This window comes from Mirounga leonina, unplaced genomic scaffold (assembly GCF_011800145.1).
Source record: "Mirounga leonina isolate KUSES-001 unplaced genomic scaffold, KU_Mleo_1.0 Mir_115, whole genome shotgun sequence".
Taxonomy (NCBI): domain Eukaryota; kingdom Metazoa; phylum Chordata; class Mammalia; order Carnivora; family Phocidae; genus Mirounga; species Mirounga leonina.
The window spans coordinates 63954755-63981879 of record NW_023270268.1 but is presented as its reverse complement, the minus strand read 5'-3'; the positions used below and the strand labels follow the sequence as shown (position 1 = coordinate 63981879).

General features: G+C 42.0%; 1 protein-coding gene across 5 annotated transcripts in view; it reads right to left on the bottom strand.

Moving 5' to 3' along the window:
* The window catches only part of FNDC3B (fibronectin type III domain containing 3B), a 341048-nt gene that overhangs the window by 17199 nt on the left and 296724 nt on the right, over nucleotides 1–27125 (bottom strand). For all 5 annotated transcript variants that reach the window (XM_034999034.1, XM_034999006.1, XM_034999012.1 and 2 more), the window contains 4 exons: nucleotides 26327–26440; nucleotides 25846–25995; nucleotides 22118–22398; nucleotides 10208–10420 (listed from right to left, as the gene is read on the bottom strand). In XM_034999034.1, coding sequence (XP_034854925.1) covers nucleotides 10208–10420; nucleotides 22118–22398; nucleotides 25846–25995; nucleotides 26327–26440 — 758 coding nt within the window. The remainder of the gene's footprint in view (nucleotides 1–10207; nucleotides 10421–22117; nucleotides 22399–25845; nucleotides 25996–26326; nucleotides 26441–27125) is intronic.

The following is a 27125-nucleotide window of genomic DNA, read 5'->3' as shown; positions in this document are numbered from 1 at the left end:
GACCTTCCTGTGTTAGCAGCCAGTTTGGCACTTTTAATCTAACTTTAAGGGTTTCAAGAGTCTTAATTTTGAAAACCTTAAGGGCTAACACTAGTTGCATGCTTCTTCTACACCCACCCCCAATACACTCTTTATAAATGCGGCTTCCACGAGCAGAACGGGCACCGAGACTAGGAGCCGCCAGCAGCTTATTTAGCCTCTCTGTGCCTCAGTTTTCTCCTCTGTGCCATAAGGGTTATCATGCCCCAACCTCCCTCATGGCACTACGGTCAGGTTTAAATGGTTAACAAAAGTGTTTAGCTCGGTCCTGACCTGTAATCACCACTCCACAGGTGCTAGTCGCAACTGTTTTACAGTGCTCGGGTTTTTAACAAACTCCCCTCTCCCTCCTGAGAGACGATCTACAGCCCCGCCGGCTAATCCCAAGGTTATTTTCTTTTCTCTCAGGTGGAGAGTTGGCTGTGTGGGGACAGAGGCCGTCCTGTAAGCCAGGCTTTGCGCTGGCCGGAGGCGTCAGCTATGGGGCTCCCCTGGGGAGCCCGTTCACCCTCGGCACTGGGAGCCCCGGTGAAATGGGGCCAAGAACGCCTCCCTCACAGGTCTGTGGTGGGATTCGGTTTGAGAGCTCACGCAACTGCCCCAGTCCCTACGCAGAGCAGGCCTTACGTAAACGTCATGGATCCGCACCTTCTCTCTGTACGTGTTGACAGTGACTTCTGTTTCAGATAAAGGCCAACCCAAACAAAACAGAAAGCTCACAAGCCAACAAAGAGGAACAGGGTCCCTCTCTTACCACAATTCTGTAATTATTTTCTGCCATTCCAAGAGGCAGGAGAAGAAAGAATCTTCTTTCTTTGGAGCCAGTGATCTATGCCAGTTGCATGGTGGCCTCTCTGGGAGGCTCCGGAGGTGAACACCCTGTGGCTAGAACCACCCGGGCAGAGATTAAAAATATTCATCAAATATTTGTTTTACAAAGGCCAACCACATTTTTTTCTCTTTCCTAAATCTCTCTTTTTTTTAAACCACCTTCATTTTAAAATTCATTAATAAGTCAGCCAGAGGCCTTTGGTGATAGAATTAAACATACACTGTGTGTCTTAAGACAGCAACTGAAGGCTACACATTTTAAATGCAACCAAGGATCCAGCCCTTGGAGCACGTCTTTGCCACGACAAGAGCACAGGAGCCATCCAGCTCTGCTGATCCCTCTCCCTCCCCTTTTATTTGGATTTTCCAGGGTCAGTGCTTGGGTTCCACCTGTGTTCATGTACTACAGGGTCTGGGACATGAGTCACTGCCGGAGGCCAATGGGAGTCCTACTGTCTTGAAGGCCCTGAAACATATCACTTCAGTGTGCAGTGCCCCAAGCCTGGGGAAAGGGAGATCCTTGGAAGGGGGAAAAAAAGTCAGCTGTGAAGGGGGGAGGATCTGGAGTAGCCGGGGTGCCTATCTAGTCAAAGGACGGTCAAAAAACTCTCACCAAGACCTCAATCCCTTGATTTCTGAGGGGGAGAGGGTGGCTGGGGCAATAAGGGATCCATGATGGGGAGATGTTCCGATGCTACAGAAACATGATGAAATATGTATAACCAATGGCACGGTTCCTGGAATATAGCACATGCTCAGTAAAGTCACTGAGTAATTTTAGTGTCCGTTCAGGCTGAGCCATATGTAGCCACAGACACCCCTGTGGAATCATAGCTGCTTAAAAGTCATCCTGGAGCTGTGGGCCCATACTGGCTTTGCCTCTGAGGGGGTCTTCTACTCTACTCTCTACCCCTGCTGCCCATGGCCGCGTACCTTGGGTGGCATCAGCCCCATGACCCAGGGCTCCCGAGAAGACCAAGAGAACAGGTGTGGGAACACCCATAGAACTGCCCCACTGGCTCAGGAGCTGAAGGCACAGTGGGTAAAAACAATCACTGTAGTCCACAGACTTGAGTTTGAATTTGGGTTCAACAGCCTGGTGCTCATGGGCTCTACAGCCACGTATGCTATTTCCATATGTGTAAAATGGTGTGATAACAGGGCCTCCCCTCCGAGGTTGTCGTGAGAATCAAATGGGATGATGCAGGCAGGACTTGTTACCAAATGCCCAGCACTTGTGGTAATACTAACACTCATGTTATTGATAACAAAACACCAAGGTTTATGAATGGTTTACCTGTTTCTCAACGTTGGAGAAGCCTGAAGGATGCCCCCAGAATGGCATCCCTTCCTGATACCCCCTTAGGCTTTTCTGAGCCGGAGAGAAAGCTGTGCATGTGAGTACCCTCCACCCTGTCCCGGTGAACCCAGGCCAAGAACTGTTGCTGAAGGTACACGAAGATGGGAGCCACGGGTCCTGGACCAGTGCTGCCCATTCGTGGAAATTGGGGCATTTTTACCGAGGGAAAGGAAAACAGGAAGAAATGTTCTCTTGTACTAAAAATATTTACTTGGAAGGGGAAACATAAACAAGGCAGAAGGTTGGGTGGGTCACTGAAAGTTTACAGTCTAAATGAATTCTTTATGGCTCTGCCTCCAACTTGCCTCAGCACGGACCGCAGTGTCTTGAAACTGACCACTTCTATGGTAACAAGCACACGTGGGTTTTAACGTTGCCAATTTAACAGTGATTTAAAACAATGTTCTACAGATCTGTGAATACAAAATGATTCTGCTTATTCCGTCTGCCTATTGGAGTGCCTCCTTGGTTGGTACAAAGACGTACAAAAACCTTGGCCACAATGCATAGGCTGTTACCTTCACTATGAACTTGGACAAGCTGATAAGTCTCCAGGCTGAGTTTCCAGACACTTGGGATAATAATAGCTGTCTCGTTCACCTGGCAGGAATTTTTATGAGAGCTAAATGAGAGGACCAAGTAAATTCTACAATTTCTTATTAAATATACACTAGGAAGGCAAAGCAACAGATTCTTGACATTTTCACGAAGTTCTAGGGGAAGGCTGTATTTTAACCTCAGCATTTTAGGTTTTAACACGTTATGAAAGATGAAGATTTTTTGCAGTGAAGTGCAACTGAAGGAAGAAATTCAGACACGTTGCATCTTTGAATGTTTATTTTAAATTATTTTAGAGTAAAATGATATGTAAAGAATTCAATTTTAAAAATCTATTTCCTTAAAACAGTTCTGTTTCAAAAACAACAACAACAACAAAAAAACCCCAAGAATGCCCTGGATGGCTCAAAACTTAAATCCACAGTAGAAAAATGAGAAAACACTAAGGTTTTTGTGTTTACTACCTTGTTCCTCCCTTGTAATCCCTAGGCCCATTACAGGCTAACAGGAGAGCTCATTAATGTTAACTCCTCACAATGATCTACTCTGCTGACCTAAAATGGCCTCTAGTCCACTAACGGCTGCAAATGGCACATTTCCAAAGTTGTTCCACAGTATCACAAATCAACAGCTGTTAGTAAGCTCAGCGCAGCTATATTCCTTAACAATGACATGTCACTGCCTTCATTTTTTCTGAATTCCCTGGGCCACATAGGCTATGTGTGTATGTATGTGAGAGAGAGAGAGAGAGAGAGAGAGAAAGAGAAAATCTCCTACATTACTGAAGCCATGTTTGGGAATGGAGGATGTTCAAAACAGGGATGGAGAGGATGTGTCCTCACTCCACCGAGAACACGGAGTCCTGTCATGTCTATGCAAAAGCAGATGGAAGCAGATGGCATCATATGGGGACACCTGAGGCAGGGAAGGTGCGTCTCTTAGACTGGCTTTGATGTTGGTGAGTCCCATTTGCAGACTGAGCACCCACATGCCAAGAATTTCTGAAAGACCAGTGCGAAAGGAGTTCCTTTCCTACCTCCACGTTCTCGGCTGCATATGTGCCTACTGGCCTGGGAGTGATCCAGCCCTAATACTTTTTGGTTAGGTTTCGTTTCAGGCTCCTTTTTGAAGAAATAAAATGTCAATAAAGCTGCCAATGAAACTCTATAGAGAATAAAAGAAAATTCCTTTTTTCATTTTTTTTGTTCAAACTGTATTTTGCTATTGAGATGTTAAAAAAGAAATTTATTAAAAAAAAAAAACAACTATCTCAGGATGAAGACCCCCTGAGAGCCTTGAAACCTCCCATTCTGCTTTCTTTTCAAGTACACGCAGGGACTCTCATCTTCAAGGATACTCTTCCAGAGTCCTTCAGATTTCGTTTTGTCTACTTCTATTTTAACGGGTTTGCCTCAATCTTACCTGATTTAGGAAAAAAACGCTAAGAGAAATGCAATCCAATTCCATTCTATTTATGTTTAAAGAGATAAAAATTCTATTTTCAAAGAGAAAGAAAAAGAACCCTGTAATCTGAATTTTTACTTCTGGTCCAATTAAGACCATTGGTTCATTTACCATCACTTACCTCCGCCTGTACCTGACATTTCAGCCTGCAAACTGACTAAGCCAGCAGTACTCTTTATTCTGTAGGCTTTTTATGCTTTTCTAAGATATATGAATGCTTTCCTCCCATCAATCAGGGACTGGAGACAGGCATCATTAGTTCCATTTTGTAGAGGGATAAACTAAGGCAAAAAGAAGGTAAGGCACATGCCTCTAGCCATCTAGAAACTCAATACCAGATCTGGGATTACAGCAGAGACCTGACACCCCTGTGGAGAACCACAATTGCTTTCTGCTGACTGAAGGTAATATGCAAGTGTCATTAATCCAACAAGGGTGATCATGTGTATCAGGACTATTCCAGAGAAACAAAGGAAACCAGTATCGAGGGTCTCTGTGGGCCCTGAGCTAGTTGCCTTACATCTATTTAATTCAACAATATGCTTTGAGAAATAGAAAGCAGGATTTGTTCCCTAATAAGCATACATTAGGAAAGTTCACTTCTCCTGCAGGGCTCATACACCCTGGCGACTTTTATTAGTTGCCTACTATATATTTTTTCAGGGTTTCTTTGTATAGATTATTTTCTGTCCCTCTCTAACAGTAAACAGTCATACTGTACACATTAACAAAGCCCTCCCATTTTGCCTGATGAAGGGAAAAGTGTCATAGGTGTAAGGGCTGAGTTAAATGGAGAGCAACTGGTAATTATCCAGTCTATTAGATAGAGCCCTCTACCCCATCCCCCTTTTGCTGGAAATACACTGGCTTTAAAATACATTGGCCTTCTGACTAAACCTGAACAACAGATTAGCCATAAATGCATTCCTGGAACTTAAGTTCCTCTCATCTTGGTGCTGTGTACCATTATCAGGAACATGGACCCATGAGGGTCAGGAGGAGAATCAGCATCAACTTAAATTCTGTTAGGGCAGCATAACGTTTCATTTCAGTAACACAGACAAACGCACCTTCAAAATCATCAGTACAGCGTTACGATCTTAAAATGCATGAGCTGATCTTGTTATTCTAATCCGTGTATTAGGTTAATGTAGCATTATGAAAATGTTTACTTTGGGTGTATATTCTTCTTGCATACAGAGGAACCAAAGACATTCAGATCTTCTGTGCTAGATTTGCTAAGAATAATAGACTTAATCACTATACGGTCACGCCAGTATAATTTTTGTTTTTCTGCTGAAATTAAATAAAATCTCTTGTGCTGTCTGCTCATTGTTTCCCATTAACTTATTTTCTCAGCAAGATAAGTTCCTTATAGGTAGCCACATACCTCAAAAGACTTAGCACATTATAGTAATTCAGGAAAAAAATGATGATTGGGTGATTATAATCTAACTGCTAGGGAATACACTTGGCCCTATAAATATAAAGCACAGCTTTGAAGCTGCTACAGCAATATGCAGTCAGTGACCTTGGACTGGGAGCCCTGTGAGTCAAAAGCTTGAATACATGGAAAACAAATGTCTTCTTCATGGGGCAAAATATTTTTAAAAATTTTCAAGTCCAGGTGACCCAGATGAATTCTAGGTTGATTTACCTGGAGGCAAGGAATTTGGGCAAGATGCCCTTTTGGGATCCCTTCTGTTTCCATGAAATAGCCCCAAGCTTAAAAAGAGGCACGTGTAAAAGAACGAGAATAGAAAGAGGCATTTAGTTGGGAGAAAAATCCAGGACACATTTCTGTGTTTTGGAGGTTGTATCCTTGGTTTCCACCCGATCCTGAGTCTCTATCACTTGCCTCCAGCCTAAGGCTCTTTTGCATGAGATTATAAGATTGGGACCCTTTTAAGACGCACTCACCCTATTTATTATCTTCTCTAAGAAGCCTTCTCTGCTCATTTAATTTTAAGCCTATAATCGTAAGTTGAAATCACAGTAATCATTAAAATTAAATTCAAGTCAACTCATCAAAAACAACCCATTTTTGGGCGCCTGGGTGGCTCAGTTGGTTAAGCTACTGCCTTCGGCTCAGGTCATGATCCTGGAGTCCCTGGATCGAGTCCCGCATCAGGCTCCCTGCTCGGCAGGGGGTCTGCTTCTCCCTCTGACCCTCCTCCCTCTCATGCTCTCTCTCATTCTCTCTGTCTCAAATAAATAAATAAAATCTTTAAAAAAAAAACAAAACCAAAAACAACCCATTTTTTCATCTAGCCGGTGGAGGGCTTTGGTAGAAATGCTAGCAGCATAGAAAATATTTCACTTTTTATTCAAAAACTAAATAATGTAGATAAAAGCTCTCAGTGTTGTACTTTGTAGGTGCTCGATGAACAGAAGTCTCCTTTAGGAAGTTTGGAAATATATTTTTGGGCCAACATTATAGTTAGAAATCTCTGGCTCATTTCAGATTTGATTGAGAGGTATATAAATAGATGTAACAAACCAGCAAAGTGCAGATGTAAAACCTTAGGGGCTTGAGACCTTAAGTGGTCATGCTTAAAGAAAGTTAGTATTTGGGGCACCTGGGTGGCTCAGTCAGTTGAGCATCTGCCTTTGGCTCAGGTCATGATCCTGGAATTATGGGATAGAGCCTCGTGTTGGGCTCCCTGCCCAGTGCGGAGTCTGCACTCACTCTTCCTCTCCCTCTGCCCCTCCTCCCTGCTTGTGTTCTCTCTCTCTCTCTCAAATAAATAAATAAAATCTTTAAAAAAAATTATTATCTTATTTGTCAAAAGCAGAGACTAAGGGGTGCGTGGGTGGCTCAGTCGTAAAGCATCTGCCTTTGGCTCAGGTCATGATCCCAGGGTCCTGGGATGGAGACCCACATCAGGCTCCCTGCTAGGTGGGAAGCCTGCTTCTCCCTCTCCCACTCCCCTGCTTGTGTTCCCTCTCTCGCTGTGTCTGTCTCTGTCAAATAAATAAATAAAATCTTAAAAAAAAAAAAAAAAGGCAGAGACTAAGATATGAAGAAAAAGGAGATAGCATGCTCTAATCATTTGCAAAAGACACCCTTTGGTAAAGGATATAGCTCACGAATGATATTTAAGGTTTCAGTGCTTTCAGGTGAAAAAGGTGACAAGGGACCCAGAGTTCACCTTCTAGTGTAGTCTAGGGTAGACTGATATTTTAGCAGCCAAATCAAGCCAACTCTTTAATTTTATAATTACCGAGCATGGAGTTACTAATTTTCGTTGTGCTTCTGTCGTAAACGTGTTAAGACTAACATTACTTTCCTAGCTGACTAGGACAGCTGGACAACTCACACTTCGGTAGCTCTCCCTTTCAATGCCCCCAGCGCCTGGTGAGTAAAATAAACCAAAACCACAATTAATCTACCTCTGGTTCTCACCTTGGCCACAAGCAGGACATATAGTATTTTTGCCACATACTAATAAGAACTTATTAGTGGTTAACGCAATCAATGCGTACACTAGGAAATATGTGTACTTTTCCCAAAAGTAACAACTGGAAATCACTGTGGCGATGAGTTCAATGAAAAATCTGCTCCTTGAATGATGACACTTACTTTCAGTTGGACAAGCCAGGTCCAAGTCCTAAAGAACCTCGAGGAGACTAGAATGGACAAAAACTATGCTAATCACGAGAATTATAATGTATCCAATGCAGATGATTTCTCCTTAATCCTCATGAGTCAAGATCCAAAGTTAAATAAAGGCTTGGATTTAAGGGGTCAATCGATACAAGAGTTCAGTTTCAAGTCACTAAGGAAGGTCATCTTCAAACTCAAATTAGGCGAAATTTCATCCTATTAAATCACAGGAAAATTATTCCACAAACAGAACGAGAATTTATTATGCTCTATACTCCCATCACTTTAGTAACTTTGAGAGCATTGACAAATCTAATTTAAAAAAGATAAATTTGGACTCCAGATCATAAAATTAAGAAAAATACTGTTCCTAATGGTAAGTTTTCTTAAATTGCCATTTAAATTTAGGCAAGTCATTTATTTGATTAACGGTGCCATCTTGGGGCCTCCCGCGCTTTTTTAATAGCATGAATTGATTACTAGATTCGGCACTCTCTTCTGTCTGGCACATTTAAATGTCTCATGACAGTTTACCTATTTAGATCAGTGTTCATGGCACTTTTGTTCTGAGCATCTGTATAGTTCTCCATACGAGGTGCCCCCCGGCAGATGCCCAGCACAGGGCAGGCCTGCAAGAGGATGCCCACAGCCGGTTTGGGGCACAGCTGCTGCTCTCCCCACATTCCTCGAGGTAACAGTAGAGGCAACTGCACGAGGAGTTAGGCAGCCCCCACTCTGATCCCAATTCTGCAACCACTGTCAACGTCTTTGGACCTCACTTTTTCTAAAGCAGGACATGACTAGAAGACAACTCTCTAATGAAGATTCTCTCTACCACCAAAGGAAGCCAAAAGCCCAGGGAAAAAACAAAGGCTCATTTACAAATCTCCCCAACTGCTAGCTTTAAATATTTATCAGGATTTCTGTTAGTCCATAATTCTTGTTCTTGCCAGCCCTCTCCAGTTGAGGAGTCCCCTGCCAGTAAAATAACCCGTGAAAATGCCTCCAAAGGTATAAAGCAGAGTAAGATGAATGATCTTGTCTATGACCAAGTATATATTTTATCTCTAATGAACCTACCAAAAGAAGCCTCATTTTCTCTGTGCTTTCTAGACCAGAACTAGTTTCCAATAGGACAATCACTTTTTGTTCTTTTATAGTCAAATTATGGGGCTTGATAGGTCCTTCAAAGTCAAGTTCAAACGTCACTCAAAAAGCCGTTCTGGTCTTTGCAACCAGATGCTCTCTGCCTCCTCCAGCCTCCCAGAGCACTTTTCTCCAAGGGCATTCATGTTCTGAGACTATTTGGGGGTTGATATTATGCTGCTGGAGGCAGGGGTTTGTTTTTCCTTGATCTGGGTCTCCACTGAAGGTCCGCCTCAAACAGTGCCTTCCACACAGCGGGACTCCACTGCACTGAAAGGAATCAGTGCAGTCGAGTACAGAGTGGGAGGTGAGGATGGGACAGGGGTTTCTGTGCTAACTAAACCAGTAACCTGTGAAAGGAGCAGGAGACTATAATGCATAACGTGGGAAGGACAGAAATGGTTTTGTATTCTGTAGATATGCCTTGGGGAAGTAGCAGCACGTACCCATTCCATCAGAGTGTCTTGGATTTGTGGTCACCCCCCACCTCCTTCACCTGATTCTCTGGATTTGGACTTTTGGTCACAGAACATTTTGTCATCAGTACCTTTTACTCTGCATCTGAATTATTCCTAAATACAGTGCAGAGGCCCATCTTCTGATCGGCCATTTTCAGAGGAAATGAAGTTAAGCTAAATAAATACTACGTGAAAGGCTGGATTTGATTTCTGTGGCCAAGAGTATTTCCTGGGTGTGGAGTCTTATAAAGAATCTCCTGTTTGCTCTGGTTAATTTGATCTTGCATTGCCCAAAGTTACAGAGTATAATCCCCATCTGTACACCACCACAGCTATTTCAGATTGGTAAACATGTTTGTCCTGATGGTTACTGAATATTTAAAAAGCTAACATCTCTTCCTGAGTCTTATTTCCCTTTGCACTTGTGACTAATAGAATGCTCTAACACAGCATGGACTTGAATCTGGCAGCTTTCCTTTTAGATAATTTCTCTCCATTATCTGGCTTTATGAAAGAAAAAACAAACACATAGATTATCACGTGTAGGCAAACCAGGGTCTTCAGAATGTTAGTTTAGAAAATTCTAAATGGAGGATGGAGGCTACAAAATGCAGGACCCCAATGCATAGGAAATCGTTCAACCAGGAGGATGAGTGTTTTATCAGAGGACCGACGAACAAGTTAGGATTCATTCCGCACACCAAAGGCACAGAACCGCCCCGCGTGCCCTCCCCACCACCTCACCTCCTGTTTCTGTCCTCCAACTGCAGTGTGTACACCATGTCATCGGCTGCGTGTGTCTTGGTGTTACTGTCTCCCCATTTCAGCTTCAGGCTCTGGGGCCCTGTGGCAGCACATTCAAGCCTCGGAGGCAAGGGTGGTAATGGCCGAGTTTTTGCCCTAATGAACTGACTAAACGGTCCAGCTCCAATTTCATTTACAGCCTGAATTCTGATCCTGGGAAAAGGGAAAAAATACAAACATTGCAGGTTTAAGAAGCAGCAGTTCCTCGTTTGAAATAAACATTGTGTGGAGTATTTCTTAGGTGCCCCTAAAACACTATTATGGAATAAAGAAAAAGAAGCTGAAGTAATTCAGGACAAACAGAGAACAGGGCAGCTTGGAAAACAGATCATATTCTCCCTTCCAAAAAACAGCAAAAGTAAAGTAATTTAGCAAGGTATCTCATAGTTCTTTAAAAAAAAAGGCTACCGTCTGAGGGAAGACATCCTAACGATGTGCTATCATATTTTGTTGCAGTCACCTGTTAGCTTCCTCAAAGTCAGTTTCGGGAGTGAGTGGGCTACAAAGAACAAATCAAATAGGAGAGCAAAGGAGCCTCTTTGCTCTCACAACAACTCTTCAACTGGACATTTCTCCAGCCTCACCCCACAATCTCTGCTAGTCTCTAACCAGACCTCAGTGCGCAGACACTGCTGGTAATGGGGTGCCATTCAAATGAGCAAAAGTCTTAACCGGATGTTTGCAATACGCAGCGTTATGGATAATAAAGATGCTATTAACACTGCCCCCATGGTCTATGAATTTACAAACAGTTAAAACTTATACATAAAATAATATCCTACTCTTATTCCTATTTTTCTTGTTCCTCCATTTCCTTACTGGATGATTGAAACAGTCCTCCAAGGTCTTCACACAACACAATGACGGCACTGCCCCATCCTCGTTCTCAACACCGCTTCCCGTGGTGACTACGTGCTCTCGAAACTTGCTTCCTCCTGGCGTTTGGCAGCCTGCACACACCTGTTCAGGCTTTTCTCCTCTGCCTCTCAGACCAAAGGTCTCAACGTCACAGCGCCGGCACCCCTCCACCCTCCGTTTTTCCTCTTCTTCTGTACGGTATGGACAGTTTTCTCAGTAACCTGACATCGCCATAGCTCCACTCACTCCCGGATCTGCCTCTCGGCCCCCTCTTCGTGCCCACCCCCAGGCCTCCAGCGGAAACCTCCACCCAGGCCCCAAAACACATGACAATAAAAAATATAGTCAGAGGTGAATTCTTAGGAAACAGATCAATTTAAAAATATTCTTATAATTAAGTTTTACGTACTTCTCATTTACAGGGATTATTGCTTACACTTAACTAGAACATACTATTTAGGTACTACAATACCTAAATTCATCTTGTGACCTCAGATTAGCATTAATTCTTCAAATGTACAGATTACATAATTCGGCAAGTCAGTCTAATAATGTGCCTGCAGACTGCGGAGAAGGAAGCAAAGCTGGGTTAATTACAGGTGAGAGGAAGCAAGCACAGCCCACTGAGTCTCCCCCACTGAATGCAGCCATTAAACCGGGACAAAAGAAGGGCAGCTGCCATTTAAAAACTCCAAAAGGTCAACAGTAGCTGGGATCTGGGAAAGAATGTAAACTACCACCCAACCAGCAGGGAATTCACCACTGTTTCCCCTCTGTGATCCCCCAGACTGGACTCAATGCAGCCTGAAATCCAGGAGCAGACATCTGCATGGACTGAGGGCTCTAGCGGAAGGAAGCCTGGCTCAGGGAAAGGGCTCTCTGGATGCTCAGAGCGCATGGGGAAAAATCCCCCATTCTTCTTTTTCTTTTCTGCATTCTCTCACTCTCCAGCTCTTACACAATTCCTTCAAATTAACAGCCTAAAGAAGAAAAAACACACAATCCTTTCAAGTGGCACAGAAAAAGTACCTGATGAAAATCCAACTTCTATTCATAATATAAAAATTCTCAGAAAACTAAGGGTAGAAGGAAACTTTCTCAACCTGAAAAGGGCATCTACAGAAATACCTATAGGTAACATTACAGTCAATGGTGAAAGACTAAATAATTTCTAAGATCAGGAACAACGCAAGGATGTCTACTCTCAACACTCCAACTCAACATTATGTACAATGAGTCCCAGTCAGTGGCGGGAAAAATGGCACAGAGATAAGAAAGAAAGAAACCCAAACTACAAGACACTGAGGAAAATCTTAAAGAAGACCTAAATAGAGAGAGACATTCTGTGTTCATGAATTGAAAGATTGCAAAGAAAAAAAAAATGTCAATTCTCCCCAAACTGATCTATAGAGACCAATGCAATGCTAATAAAATTCCAGCAGGATTCTTCTTAGTTGATCCAGAGATGTTGATTCTCAAGTTATGAGGAAAGGCCAAAGAACTAAAATTGCCAAACACAAAATTGAAAAGTAAGAATAAAGTTCAAAGAATCACACTTTCTGATTTAGGACTTACTATAAAGCTACAGTAATCAAGACAGTGTGGTAGTGGTAAGAGACAGACACACAGATCAATATAAGAGAATACAGACTCCAGAAATAGATCCACAGACATATGAATGATTGATTTTTGGCAAATGTGCAAAAGTAATTCAATGGAGAAAGCATAGTCTTTTTTAACAAATGGTGCTGGAACAACTGGGTATCAAGAGGAAAACAAAACTCAATCTAAACCTTGTATCTTATTCTAAACTTGACTCAGAGTGGATCATGGATCTAAACATAAACTGTAAAATAGAAAACTTTTAAGAAGAAAACAGAAGGAAAACAGTATTTGTTACCTAGAGTTAGGTGAAGAGTTTTTACCTATGATGTAAAAAGCATGATCAAAAAATGAATGAATGAATGAAAGAAAGAAAAAGAAAGAAAGAAAGAAGAAGAAAGAAAAGTTGGGATTTCATCAAAATGAAAACCGTTTGCACCGTTGGGAGAATGAAGGCAAGCTACAGACTGGGAGGAAATATGTGCAAATTATATATCTGACAAAAGGACTGTATTCAGAATGTATAAAAACCTCTAAAAGTCAACAGTAAGAAAACAGCCAACCCAATTAAAAAATGGGCCAAAGACTGGAACAGACATTCCACCAAAGGGGATACATATATGGCAAATAAGCACATGGATAGTTAACATCACGGATTATTCAGACAATGAGACTTAGAACTACAACAAGATACCATTATATCCCTATTATTTTTCTTATAAAGCTTAATACACACACATATGACCCAGCAATTCCACTTCTTGGTCTTCAGAGAAATTACAATTTATGTTCACACAAAACCTGCACACAAATGATTACAGCAGCTCTATTCATAATCACCCAAAACTGGATAAATATCTGTCTTATAGTTGGGAATGTAGCAAATAAGTACTTATCTCTGACAAAGTATAGCAAAAATTCCATTAAAAAGAGGCTTACTTTTCCCAGATTCTATTAAACATGGGGCTCTATCAGGTCTCTCGTAGATATAACCCTGAAAGCCTAAAATAAACTCTGCCTCACCTCTCAACATGAGTCTCACAGCTTTATGGTGTTAATGCAAGAGTTTTTTTTCTGTGATTGGACGGGAAGAAATTTTTCCACAACTGGAGAGGAAAAATCTTTTTAAAAAGGTGGTCATCATGGTGATTGGAATTAGTCTTTTTTTCTTCTTAGGAAAAGAGAAGTAAGCCAGACATTGTTAGCCTTTCTTCAATGGTGTGACAAATCGCCTCACCTACAAGGTTTATATTAATGTCTTTCTACTGTCCAGACTGCCATTCTCTCCCTTTATTGTAGGGACAGGTATTCTTAAAGCCCAGAGTCCAAGATGCTTTCTTCTGGTTGCTTGCTCATAGTCCTCCAGAGCCCAGCTCAGCTCGTATTCCGAGGGACTCTACTGCTTTGCTCTGTGCAGCCCGAACAGCCCTGAGCTACTCTAATAAACAAGAGGAAGTAAGGTAGTGGGTTGCTTATGATTGTTATTCTGCTCAAGGAAAAAAATGAGAGATCTGACTCATTTAGGAGAATTAAAAATGAGTTTATAAAATACAAGTATCAAGATACAAAAATAATTAAAATAGATTTAATATTTGATTTCTTTGTGAATTCACTTATTTCCCCAAAGCCTCTATAATATTTTGATAGGTATTATGCTCCTTACATTGAAGCGCTATGGTTCTCTGACCTTTTACTGATACGTGTTTGGTAGGCACATAATCTTGGCCTTAAATACACACACACCACCACCACCACCACCACCACCACCACCAGCAGCAGCAGAATACCGTGGTAGCATTTTAACTCTCTTTAGCAGTGAAGCCTCTTTGGGAATCCTGCTCATCACTTTGGTGTGGCCCTGGAGAAATTACCTAACACCTAATGGCTTCCTTATTTACAAAATGGGTATACTAATATCTTTGCTGCATTTACAAACAAATTTTATTACTTCACTAAGATAAGGCATATAGGAAGCATTTCCTATTTTTAGATATTTTCTATTTCACCACACAACCAGAAAAGGATTCACGATGGGCAAAAGCTCTTTGGTGAACTTTTTGTGCTAATTTCTGGAGTTACCATTCTTAGGACTTCTTTTGAGACTGTCATTCCTTTCCCAAGTAAAGACCATGGGCTGATCATCCATGAGGTGGGCACAGCGCTGGGCACGCACACGTGCGGCCTCATTTTGGTTGATTACCACCACCTCGCTTTATAACTTGAGTCATTTGTTAACACAAATTTTCCTTCCTCCAAATTATGGCCAAGGAACCAGCAACACCTAAACATCTCTGTAAAGCATCCTCAGGAGGGGAGGAGGAGGCGCGGAGCTGGGAGACAGAGGGAGGCGTTAATAACCCCTGTAACAAGCATCGTGGAGAACGGGCTCTGCTCACAGGATCTGCTTTGGATCTAGTATTTCCTCTTTGAGAGAGGAGAAAACTGCAGTTCAACTCAGAGAGGGTAAGTAACTCAGCTTCAATGACACAGTTACTCTTGGTGTTGAAGCCTAGATGCGATATGTACAACAGTAGCCCTAATTTCTACGCTGTAACCACGAGGTAGGAATTACTCCGTTTTACAAATGAAGAAACTAAGGCCTGGCTGGGTTCAGCCATGTGCATGGGTCTACACAATAGACAGAGGTCAGATCTGGTGTGAACTCTGTCTTTCTTAGGCTCAAAGTCTTCCGTCCATTCTGACACACCATACTCTCCGAACAGAAGAACTTGAACCTAACACAGTTTCTAATCCAATCAAGAGGTCATTTTAATTCAGACCAAACTTTCAGTTCAACAATTGCCTTTTGCCAATAAAGCGGGCATCTAGAACAGTTAAAAAAAATTTTGTTTTTACATTATTTAAATACTTTTGGCTTCAAAGTCAACTACCTAAATTTTAAAATACCTCAACTTATCTACATTTTTACACAACACATTTTGTTTCAGTAAAAATGCATGAAAAACCTTTTTCTGTGTAGCTGATGCACTGAACATTACTTAGTTCTTTTTTTTTTTTTTTAAGATTTTATTTATTTATTCATGAGAGACAGAGAGAGAGAGGCAGAGGGAGAAGCAGGCTCCCAAGGAGCAGAGAGCCCGATGCGGGACTCGATCCCAGGACCCTGGGATCATGACCTGAGCTGAAGGCAGTCGCTTAACCAACTGAGCCACCCAGGCGCCCACATTACTTAGTTCTAATGAAAGTAAAACTCAAAACTGAAATACAACTGGGGAACTGATAAAATTAGATGAGGCCATGGGGCACCTGGCTGGCTCTCTCAGTCTGTAGAGCATGCAACTCTTGACCTCAGGGTTGTAAGTTTGAGCCCCACATTGGGTGTAGAGATCACTTAAAAATAAAATCTTAAAAAAAAAAAAAAGAAAAGAAATAAGGCCATGTCTTCTTGCATTTTGGTAAAATTATTACATGCTCTGAGTCTACAAGGCTGAGAAAGCTGAACAAGGACTATGATAGTTGCTGTTTATTTGGGAGTGAAAAATGCAGTGTGAAAATAATTTCCTAATTCCAGTGGGAGCTCATTCAGGACTAATGAGCAAAACAAACATTGACCTGAGGAACAACTCCAAGAATTCACCTCAGAAAAAACCGACCTTCAAGTTTTATTAGATTAATTAAAGTCTACCCCAAACCCAAACTTGAGAAGTTTTCTCTTTAGCTGAAGTAACATGGTAATCTTGAAACTTAGAGAGGATCTCCAGGTTTTGTTTTTTTGTTTTTTTTTTTTTTCCTTTAAATGCATTGTATCAGTTTCTGAAATCTTAAGCTGTGCATATTAAGTAAAAGGGAAATGGAATTTTGCCTTCCAATTAAGGGAAGTGATCTCTAATTCTTGAGAAATTCTATCTTGGCCAGGCTGATGTGAAAAAACCTCAAGTGCCCAGCAGTCTGCAATACCCATCAGTACACTGATAATTCTGAACAAAGAAATTCAATTAAGCATTATTCTTTATAGCTTTTGATTGAAAAATCCACTAATAAAATATCTACTACTACTACTACTACTAGTTGTAGATGCTAAATACATTCCTGCTTCAGAAGATCATAGCCTTCCAGGGGCACCTGGATGGCTCAGTCAGTTAAGTGTTTGACTCCTGGTTTCAGCTCAAGTCATCATCTCAGGGTTGTGAGATTGAGCCCTGTGTGGGGTTTCTCTCTCCCTCTCCCTCTCCACTCTTTAAGAAATGATGCCAGATTCGCACAGACCTATAATCTGGTCACAACCCACTTTGCAGCTCATTTCTTCCCTACCAAACATTAGCAAGAGATCATTTACTGAGTGCTGACTCACTGTGTGTCAGATCCTATATGAGGCGCCTGGAATCCCATTTAAAACAAACCCTACGAGGTCTAAAGGTATTATCTCCATTTTACAGATCAAAAACTGAGGCACAGAGAGAGCTTAAATAACTTGCCAGAGGTCACAGAGACAGTAAGTGAGGGACCCAGGACTGAAGTCAAGCTGTTTGACTTAGAATTTGTCTCCTAATACAGCCCACCTCATCTTGTTACAATGATTTTTGATTCACTTTTTGACAGGCTAATGTAGTGCTGGACATATCCTAAGGACTCAAAAGATGTTATTTTCCTCTCTGTTTTACCTAGCCAAAGGGGCATAAAGGAGTGTAATGAACAAATTGCATAAAGGAGTGTAATGAACAAATCGCTTTTAGTTGTTTGGTAGCTCGGTATGAGTCAGACACATAATGAGGTTGCCAAAAAAAGTAATCTTAGGCAACCTTCCTAACTGCTCAATACAGAGAACATGGAAGGTGCCAGTCTGGCTCTGCTCTCAGCCAGCCAACCAGACCATTCCTGGAGGTCTGGGCAGTACGCATTAAAGAGTCCGTCAAGAAACAGAACTCACCCAGTGAAGAGGATGGAGGAGCTAACTGAAAACCCATGCTAGTGAAGACAGAGTTGAAGGAAGTGAGGATGGTTAAGTGGAGGACAGCTGACACTATATGGCAGTGATGTCTAGACCCCCTGGGTCCCACTAAACCACAGTCTACAAGGAATGGGGCTCAGACTTGTGTAGGTTGCAAAAGCTGTCCGGATAATTCTCATAATACATCAACACCCATGAATCACTGCTCTAGGATAGAAGTTCTTAAACTTTAACACATCCAACAAATCTCCTGCAGGGCTAATTAAAGCAGAGTGCCAGGCCCTAGTCCTAGAGTTTCTGATTTAGTAAGTCTAGAGCAGGGCCTGATAATGTGCATTTCAGCCCATTTCTAGGTGTTGCTGGTGCTGCTGGTCCAGGCTCCACACTGTGATAACCACTGCTCTAGACGAAGGCCCAGGATCAACTGAGCAGATGTTGGATGTACAGGAGTTTTGAAAACATATAATGGTAACACTATAAAACTAGTTATTCACAAATAGAATGGACTGCCTGGTGAGTTGAATCTGGAACCACTGCCCTGTCACTGGAGATACTCAAGCCAGGGCATTGGGAGAGGATGACCCAGGTGATCTCTCTCTCCACTCGCAGAGCCCTATGGCACCATGTGTCAAAAGAAAGCTGTCTCTGTTTTCAATAACATTTTCTTCTCCTCAAGCCAAAACACAAACTCAATTCCAAACTCAGTTCTAAGCTTAAAAGTAATGCCCTTAAAAACAGCATTATAATTCCAACCCAATTCCCTACCAGGTGTCCGTAAGCTGGGGGGCGGGGAGGTGTTTTTGTAAGCACCAACAGAAAAGCAACACATCCACTAAAAACCCTATCTGTGTCAGTAGGTTTGCTTATAGAGGTGCACATTTCTGTTTCGGCAAAACAGAGAAAGACAAACTCAGCGTGAGAACAAAGTGTAACTGCTGAAGTTTAAAAACAAACAAACAAAAGAAACAAGTGCTTTTTCCAAACCCCATAGCCTGCTTAAAATGTTTCATTCCACACTTTTGTCTAGAACATCATGATCTGTTCACTTATCTTTTAACCAATTTATGGAACAGAAAAAGGTGAGGTAAACGTTGATTGGACCGAAATTACACCCTTAGTTACTTGAAATACTCATTTTGTATTTCATTATAATTATGGCAATTGTGTTTCTGAAACATATAAAAACAAGACTGTGGGCTGGTCAGACTTCTACAACAGAGTACCCACTTACGTACTCAGGAAACTAGTCTAAAGTTGTATAAAAAAAGACCTTAAATATAAATAATGACCTTAATATCTTAAATAGGAAATATCCAATTTACTTATGGCTTGGCCAGCAATGACAGCTAGCTCTTTTGGAGGGTGGGTGGGCTGGGGGACGGCAAGAACACACAGTACAACTAGATGCAAAAGCCATGCATCAAAATCTGAAATTTTGAAATTTCTGAAATGGGATCTTCTAAAACTACCCTGTTCAGGTTAAAGAGGGACTTTCCACATGCAGCTCAATATACTAGCCCTGCATATCAATACTGAATTGTTTATGCTACATCCATTAAATACTTTTAAAACAGTCTTGAAGTTTTAGTACCCAAATCTAAACTCATGCTTCTATAGTCCCTACATAATTAAAACATTTCATCCTCTCTAAAATAGAATTACCTTGAGAGGGACTTTTAGATTTTTTTTTTTTTTTTTTAGATTTTTATTTATTTGACATGGGGAGAGAGGCGGAGAGAGAGAGCGCGCGAGCACAAGTAGGGGGAGGAGCAGAGGCAGAGGGAGAAGCAGGCTCCCCGCTGAGCCAGGAGCCCGATGTGGGGTTTGATCCAGGACCCTGAGATCATGACCTGAGTCGAAGGAAGACGCTTAACCAACTCAGCCACCCAGGTACCCTGAGGGGGACTTTCATTTTATTTATTTATTTATTTTAGATTTTATTTATTTATTTGACAGAGAGAGAGCAAGTGAGCACAAGCACGGGGAGCAGCAGGGAGAGAGAGAAGCAAGCTCCCACTGACCAGGGAGCCCGACGTGGGGCTCAATCCCAGGACCCCGGATTATGACCTGAACTGAAAGCAGATGCTTAACCGACTGAGCCACGCAGGTTCCCCTAAGAGGGACTTTTAAACATGTCTTTAAATCAATCATTTCTGTGGAATATGTTTTTGGTAATTTCCATTGTAAATGCCATTTCATCATTAAGCAAAGATTCCTGTATCTGTTCTTCCATTCAATTCTTTGAGCTCTATATTTCTTTCTAAGTCATCAGACTGTATGTTGGAAAAGAGTCAGCATTCCCCCATGATCAGATCCTTCCATGAACCTTGAAGTTTTATAGTCACTTACATCACCTTTAAGGTAGGCACAATGTCTGGAAGAAGCAAAATTCTTGGGCTAACATCTTGCCCTACAAGACCTTTTCTAAAAAAAGACCTTTTATGATTTCTGATCCAAACATTCATAGAGAGCTGACCAGAGAGAGGGTTTGAGTTCACTCTGGGATAGACATGGGTGTGGATCAGAATAGACACAAAACCCTTCTGTGAGTCCCTGAACCAGTGTGGCTTCTTCTGAGGTTTTTTGGCCAGAGGGATTAGGTCAGGCGATATTCTGGACAGCTGTGGAATGACATTCCCTTGGTCATTTTTCCCCAGAGGTACATCTCATGGTGAGGTTTCCTTAGGGCGTCATCACTAGGGAAATTCCCTGAGGTCAAGGTGTGGATTTAGTCATCCCTGGATTTCCTCAGCACCTGGTTAGAGTGCTCTAGACACAACAGACACTTGGCACGTGGTTAGCAAACAAGAGTGAAGACTGTTTTTTTTTGAGAATGGCTAAAAGGCTAAAAATGAAAGAATGCCCTTGGCCTGCCTCTTCATGTAAGTCTAAGTCATAGCCCACTTTATTTAGCTTCTTTCTCAAGTCCCACTTCAAAGCATCCTGATCACACTCTGAACCTGGGTCTTCCTCTCTGAAATACCAACAGGATTCTGTACATAGTTTTATTTTCAGCCTGTGATGTCACAATAACCTACTGTCCTACTATTGCTATTTAAGTGTCCCTCAACTCTGTGAGCGCTCTGAGGGCAAGGATAGGGTCTGTTATTGTTTTATAGACCCATGGTGCATGTAGTACTATACCCAAGAGAGATTTTTTTTAAATAATGGAAGAGAAAAACAAAACAAAAACCCCGTCACTGCTTCTGAAAAGTAAAATAAATCTAGTTATATAAGTCCATTTCTTTTTTTTTATTTTAAGATTTTGAGAGAGAGAGAGAATGCACAAGCAAGGGGAGGGGCAGAGGGAGAAGCAGACTACCCGTGGAGCAGGGAGCCCGACGTGGGGCTCGATCCCAGGACTCTGGGATCATGACCTGAGCCGAAGGCAGGCGCTTAACTGACTGAGCCACCCAGGAACCCCTAGTATATGTCAAAAATGCATTTAATACACCTAACCTACCGAACATCGAAGCTTAGCCTAGCCAATTTAAACATACTCAGAATACTTAAGTTAGCCTACAGTTGGGCAAAATCCTCTAATGCAAAGCCTATTGTAAAATCAGGTATTGATAATCTCCTGTAATGTACTGAGTACCTGTATGAAAGTGAAAACCAGAAAGGCTGCATGGGTCCAGCCCGGTGTCACAAGAGACGGGATCAGACCACACAACTGCTGGCCCAGGAACAGATGGAAATTCAAAATCCGAATGGGCACTGTACATACTGAATGTGCACTGCTTTCATGCCATCATAAATCAGCACCGTCTGGAACCTGACCAAGGGGGATGCTCTGAGAAGGCACACCGCAGTAACCACAGCCGGTTCCCGGACTCTTCTAATGCTAATCTAATTGTACACCTTCCGTTTTCAAGCAGTTAAGGCAACCTGGAGACAGAGCTAAGTAATTTGAAATGTTAAGAGGCCATGTTGGAGAAAAAGATGTGTGAGCAGAGGAAGGGGAGGTGGCTCTCTCTCTTGGGGGTGTAGGAGAAAAAATGCAGATGCTAACTGAGCTCTGCTCAGTAATGTGTAATGTACCTTTCTTCTCTGGCCCCCTAGCAAAAACCCTAGGTGAAAGCTCCATCATGGACGCTTTGTAACACTGTCTGCTTTGGGGGCATCAAAGAAATGGTGGAGCCCGGCTTCAGAGGTGGGCAAGTACATGCTGAGGACAGAGGGTGTCCACAGAGTGACATGAGTCACAGTAGAAGTACAAAGAAAAGTGGCTGAGGGAAAAGAGACCAAGAGGGAAGAACTAATTTAAAGCAGCAGGTGAAATTCCCCCTTAAGGGTTAGGAATTGTATAAATTTGTAACTGACTCACACGAAGTACAAAGCAACACAAGTTTTAAAGATGTATTTGCATTCAGTACTCTTAAATATATTAATTACGAATGATTAGGATTCACTCATTTGGCTTTTAGAACCTCAAGGGTCTTTAGCCCCAAGTACTGATGTGTTGGCTTGCCTGCACTCACCGGTAGGTGGTTTCTGGAAGGAGGTCTTTTAGGACATGGGTGCTGGTATTGCCCACGGTGATGCTAGCGTCTCCAAGATCAATATTGTAAGCAAGGATTTCAGATCCATTATTGCACGGCTCTTCCCAGTTCAGTACAAGGCACACAAAAGGTGAATCAGGGTAGGCATTGAGGGCCTCCTCTTCCAGGACACAGAGAGTGGAGACAGGGTCAGGGGCAGATGCTGGTGTCTGGCAGAGTACAAGCTCACTATACGGTCCTGCTCCAGCTTGATTGACAGCCTAAAAAGACAAGAACAAGACAAAGTCCACATTACCCCAGTGTAAATTCTAATGCCACCATGTTAGGTGCTGTCACATAAACGTAACACTACACAATTTCCTTCTAGAAACATGGGTAGAAATAAATCTCAGAAAATGTTCACTTTAACAACCACTTTCCCCCAAAATGCTAATGACAACTTCTCTGTTAATAAAGCAGAAGATCATATCACCATTGTCACCTTTTATGAAAAATAATTTTAAAATAACACTTTGTACTTGCACAGCCCACTTCAGGTTATATGCTGTCTTGTGACATCCTCCCAATAACTGTCGGGGGTAGGCAGTAAATGGCAAGTATTCTTCCAGAGGTTTCCATGTGAACGATATACTCCTATCTGAAGTCAATTCTCAGCCCTTTCTGATTTTACCTGAGAGCAACAGCTGAGACCTTCATTAGTCACTCCTCTATCAAATACTTATTCACTCTGTCTCCAGGGCCATACTCTCGTTTCCACTTACCTTCCGCTGCTTCTCAATCACCTCTGCCGGAGGCTACTTATCACCTGGATCTCTCAACACTGGAGGCCACCAGAGCTCAGGTCTTGGACACCTCTTCTTCTTCTTTTTTTTTAAATCTCTGTTCTAACTCCTCGAGATCTCATCTTATCTTGGAGGTAAATGCCATTTATATCATATCTCAGGGATAAATGCCATATTATATCCTAATGCTATTTATAGCCTACTCCCAAATTTACTTGTGTAGCTCAGACCACTGTCTTGAATGCCAGCCCAGTACATCCAACTGCCTTCTGGACATCTCCACTTGAACGTCAAATAGGCATCTCAAACTCAAGTGTCCGCACAGCTCCCTCATCTCCACCCCATCCCTCTTCACCAAAAAAAACCCCACTGCACCTGCTGTAGTCCCTCTCATCCCTCAGGCTGTTCAAGTCATATCCCTGAGACATCACTGGACAGCTTTCTTCCTCTCATACCCCAATCCAGGCCACCAGCATATCCTGCACCAAAGCCCGGTCCAACATATTCAACTCTCATATGGCTCCTGTAGTGGCCTCCTACCTAGTATGTGGGTGTCAGCCCTTGCCTGATATTCTCCATTCACAGCAAGCACTGGGATACTGCTCGTATCCCTTCCACGGCCTCCCACCATATTCAGAATAAACTTCAAAGTCCTCACAAAGCCTGCAAGACCCTATCTGATCTGCTCACCACTACCACCCTCCCAAAACCCACTGCCAGTCTCCCCCTCACTTGCTCTGCTCCAGCCACACTGGCTTCCTCGCTGTTTTCACAGGGACACCAAGTCTGCTTCTGGCTCAGGGCCTTTGCAATTTGCTGCCCTTTCTGTCCAGGAAGCTTTTTCCCTAGACATCTGCAGGCCTTCTCTCAAGGGCTGCCTTTTGGTGAGCCCTCTCCGAACACCGTATTTAAATTTGCAGTCACCCTACCCCACCCCCACCCACTGTGATCCTCCTCATTTCCTATTTCCCTTCTTTGTTTTATTTTTCATCATAGCATTTATCACCACCATAGGGTATATATTTCATTTAATTACTCCCTGATGAGAATGTAAGTTCTGTAAGGGCGAAGCTGTCTGTTTCGCTCACTGCTGTATCCCCAGCAACTAGAACAGTACCTGGTACAGAAGATGAGCTCAATGAATGTCATTAAACATGTATTTTTTTCCTTATAAAGAGAAAAACATTTAGCAGACTCCTTACAAACGTGAATGTACTCTAAAATCTAGTTCTCATTTACTTCATAGGAGAGTTTATGAGGACACATTACAAAACTAAATGAAAGTAGTCTGAGCTCTTAAAGGTTCAAAAGTTGTAACTTATTTTAATGTTTATTTTTTAAAGATTTTATTTATTTGAGAGAAAGAGAGTGAGAGTGAGCGAGCATAAGTGGGGGGAGGGGCAGAGGGAGAAGCAGACTCCCCACTGAGCAGGGAGCCCGGATGCAGGACTCGATCCCAGGACCCCGGGATCATGACCTGAGCCGAAGGCAAAGGCTCAACTGACTGAGCCACTCAGGTGTCCCTATAACACTTATGTATTACTGTTAAGAAGTTCAGAGCATTCATTTGCTAACAAAGCACTTTTGAAACTCTACCATAATATTTATCATATCTAGTCCTATTTCATGACAATACTTCAACTCTTTTTGGTAAAATTTTAAAACTCGAAAAGCACAGTGAAGTTCTTTTCCTGTGGTGGCAGACAGTTCTTTATTTATATCCTGCCTTGTTCCCAAAACAGGAGTGCAGCACATATTTTGTAACCTTTTCCCAGTGACTCAGCACTGCTATTATAAAGATCAGATAATGAGCTGTGACCCTGACTCACTGACAAAGAGTTAGTTATGTCCCAGGTGCTCCATTCAAGAAGGAAGGACGGTGTATAACAAAAGAGTTTAATCAGAATGTTTATGATGAAGCAGGCTTCAGAATTCAACAGAGAAGTCTCAGTTGATCTGGAAAATTAATTTACGAAGGGAATATTTTCTCCAAAGAGGTCAGACACACTGATACGTTGATGGACTTGTAATAAGCAATTTGATTCATCACTTAAATCAGGTGGAAACCTAAATCTGGCATCTCTGCTTCTTAATCTATTTAAGTCTAAACATGTGTGAAGACAGACTTCTCCAAGGTCAAGAACCACATCGGATTAATCTTTGTATCTCACCCCTTGATCATCCTGATCATCCTTTGATTCTGGCACAAAGTCGTGCTCAAAAAATGTTACTAAGCAAATGGAAAGAAATGGACAAAGAACCCTGTTTTCTTAGGACAATAAGGCTTTACAGAGGGGGTAAAAATAACTTATCTGAGTCCATAAAGTAAAAGTAAACTCATGACCGCTGTCACTTTGAGGGGTTAGGCTAGGAGCCAACTGTTCTTGATGTTATTCTATTTGGACTCCCGAGTCAAAGCTTACAGCTAACCAGCCTTGTTAATGGTCACTGGGAAGTGGGAGGTAGATCCTGTAATCTAATGCAGACTAGTGCAAATCACTCCAATGTTTGTATTTGGCTCCATTTAACCACCAGCATATACATCTTCTGTCTTTTGCCAGTTTTAAGCATCTCTCCCGCTGAAATGTGCATGTCGGGAGAATTCAGACAGAAGGAACTTTCCCCAAGGAGCTGTGACCCCTTTGCCTTGGACTTAGTCATTTATTCAGTGAATTCACAAGCAAGACAGCAGGGTGGTGAGAAATAGAGTTATGCGGAATTGGTTTTTCTTCTTATGTTGCAGGACCTCCTAGAGAAGCAGAAATTAATTATAAGATACCAAAATAATTACATTTATTTGTATTTAAAAGGACTTTTTCCATATCATCCCTCTTGACAGCCTCCATCACAGGCCTTTGAGTAAGTTCTCCAGTGTCTCACGGAACACCAGTGTCTATGAGTAACATCTGAGTAGCGTCCACGTACCTGTAGTCTACAGCAATATTGTGCAGCGGGCAAAAGATCCCTGATCTCAAAGCCGGTGTCTGGCCCATGATAAATGAGTTCTAAGGATTCTTCATCTTCTCCCCATTCCAACCTGTACCCTGAGATGTCGGCACCAGAGCTCTCAGGACTCTGGAAAGCAGAAATTCGCGTGGTTAATTTCACTGAGAAGAAAATCCTATGATGTTGTATTCAACTAACTGAACTGGGGAGAAAAAGCAACATGCCCCTGCATATTTCAAATATGAAAGAAAGATGTGAAAGAGATACTCAATGTCCTCTCAATTGTGACAAGTTACAAAATGTCCATAACTCTGAATGATATAAGCAAGTGCCAAGGGAGATTAATGTGTAAAAATCACTTACATGTGAATTTTAGCTTTGTAGGTTCCTCACAACTTGCATTTGGGGGCAGACAAAGTAGAAGAAACAGAAGTCGATGCAGAACACTCATCTGACTTACCTCCCAACTCACTAGGACACATCCATCAGGTGTAAAAGAAATACAAGGTGCTTTGCACTGTCCAGGAGGCCCAGCAGCAGTGGTAATTTCTGAGACATCAGAATAGGGGCCATACTGAAAGAGAAGAACACACACAGGCCTGTATGCATGTTGTGCATGCACATGTGTATGTGTGCATATATAAGGGCTAGGTTAACACCAGCATCAGTCCAACTGATTAAAAAATATTACCTAGTGGTTTTCACTCCCAATTGAATGTGTATAAGGTTTTTTTCCTACATACATTGCCTGAGTGCCAAATGTCTATTAATAATAAAGTATGTCATTTTATTCCAAAGGATCACAAAGTTGGTTGACCAAACATTTTTCCTTTATTGTGATATCAGAAATAAAAGCACGCTGATGTTTGACACAACAGAACATTCTAACATTTCCCACAGGACATCAAAGAAAATGAAGTCAGATGTACACCGCAGTTTAATTTTCAACACACAAAAATCTACTTGAAATTGGTAGTTATCAAATCCTGAGTATTTCTTCTAGTTATTGGTATTTTCCATTTTGAAAATGAATGCTCCTGTTAACATGTTCTCAGCATGACCCCACCATTTCAACTATTTGAAGGTTTATACTGCACTCCTCTTTTCTTTATATGGCCTTTGGTCATCACACTACTCAGAGCCAACCACCATTATTTCGAGAGAACCATAATCACCCAATTTAATAGGGGAATTTGTGATACCACAAATAGTTTGGGCAAAGAATACAATAATTTCCAGGCTAATGAAACATATGACTA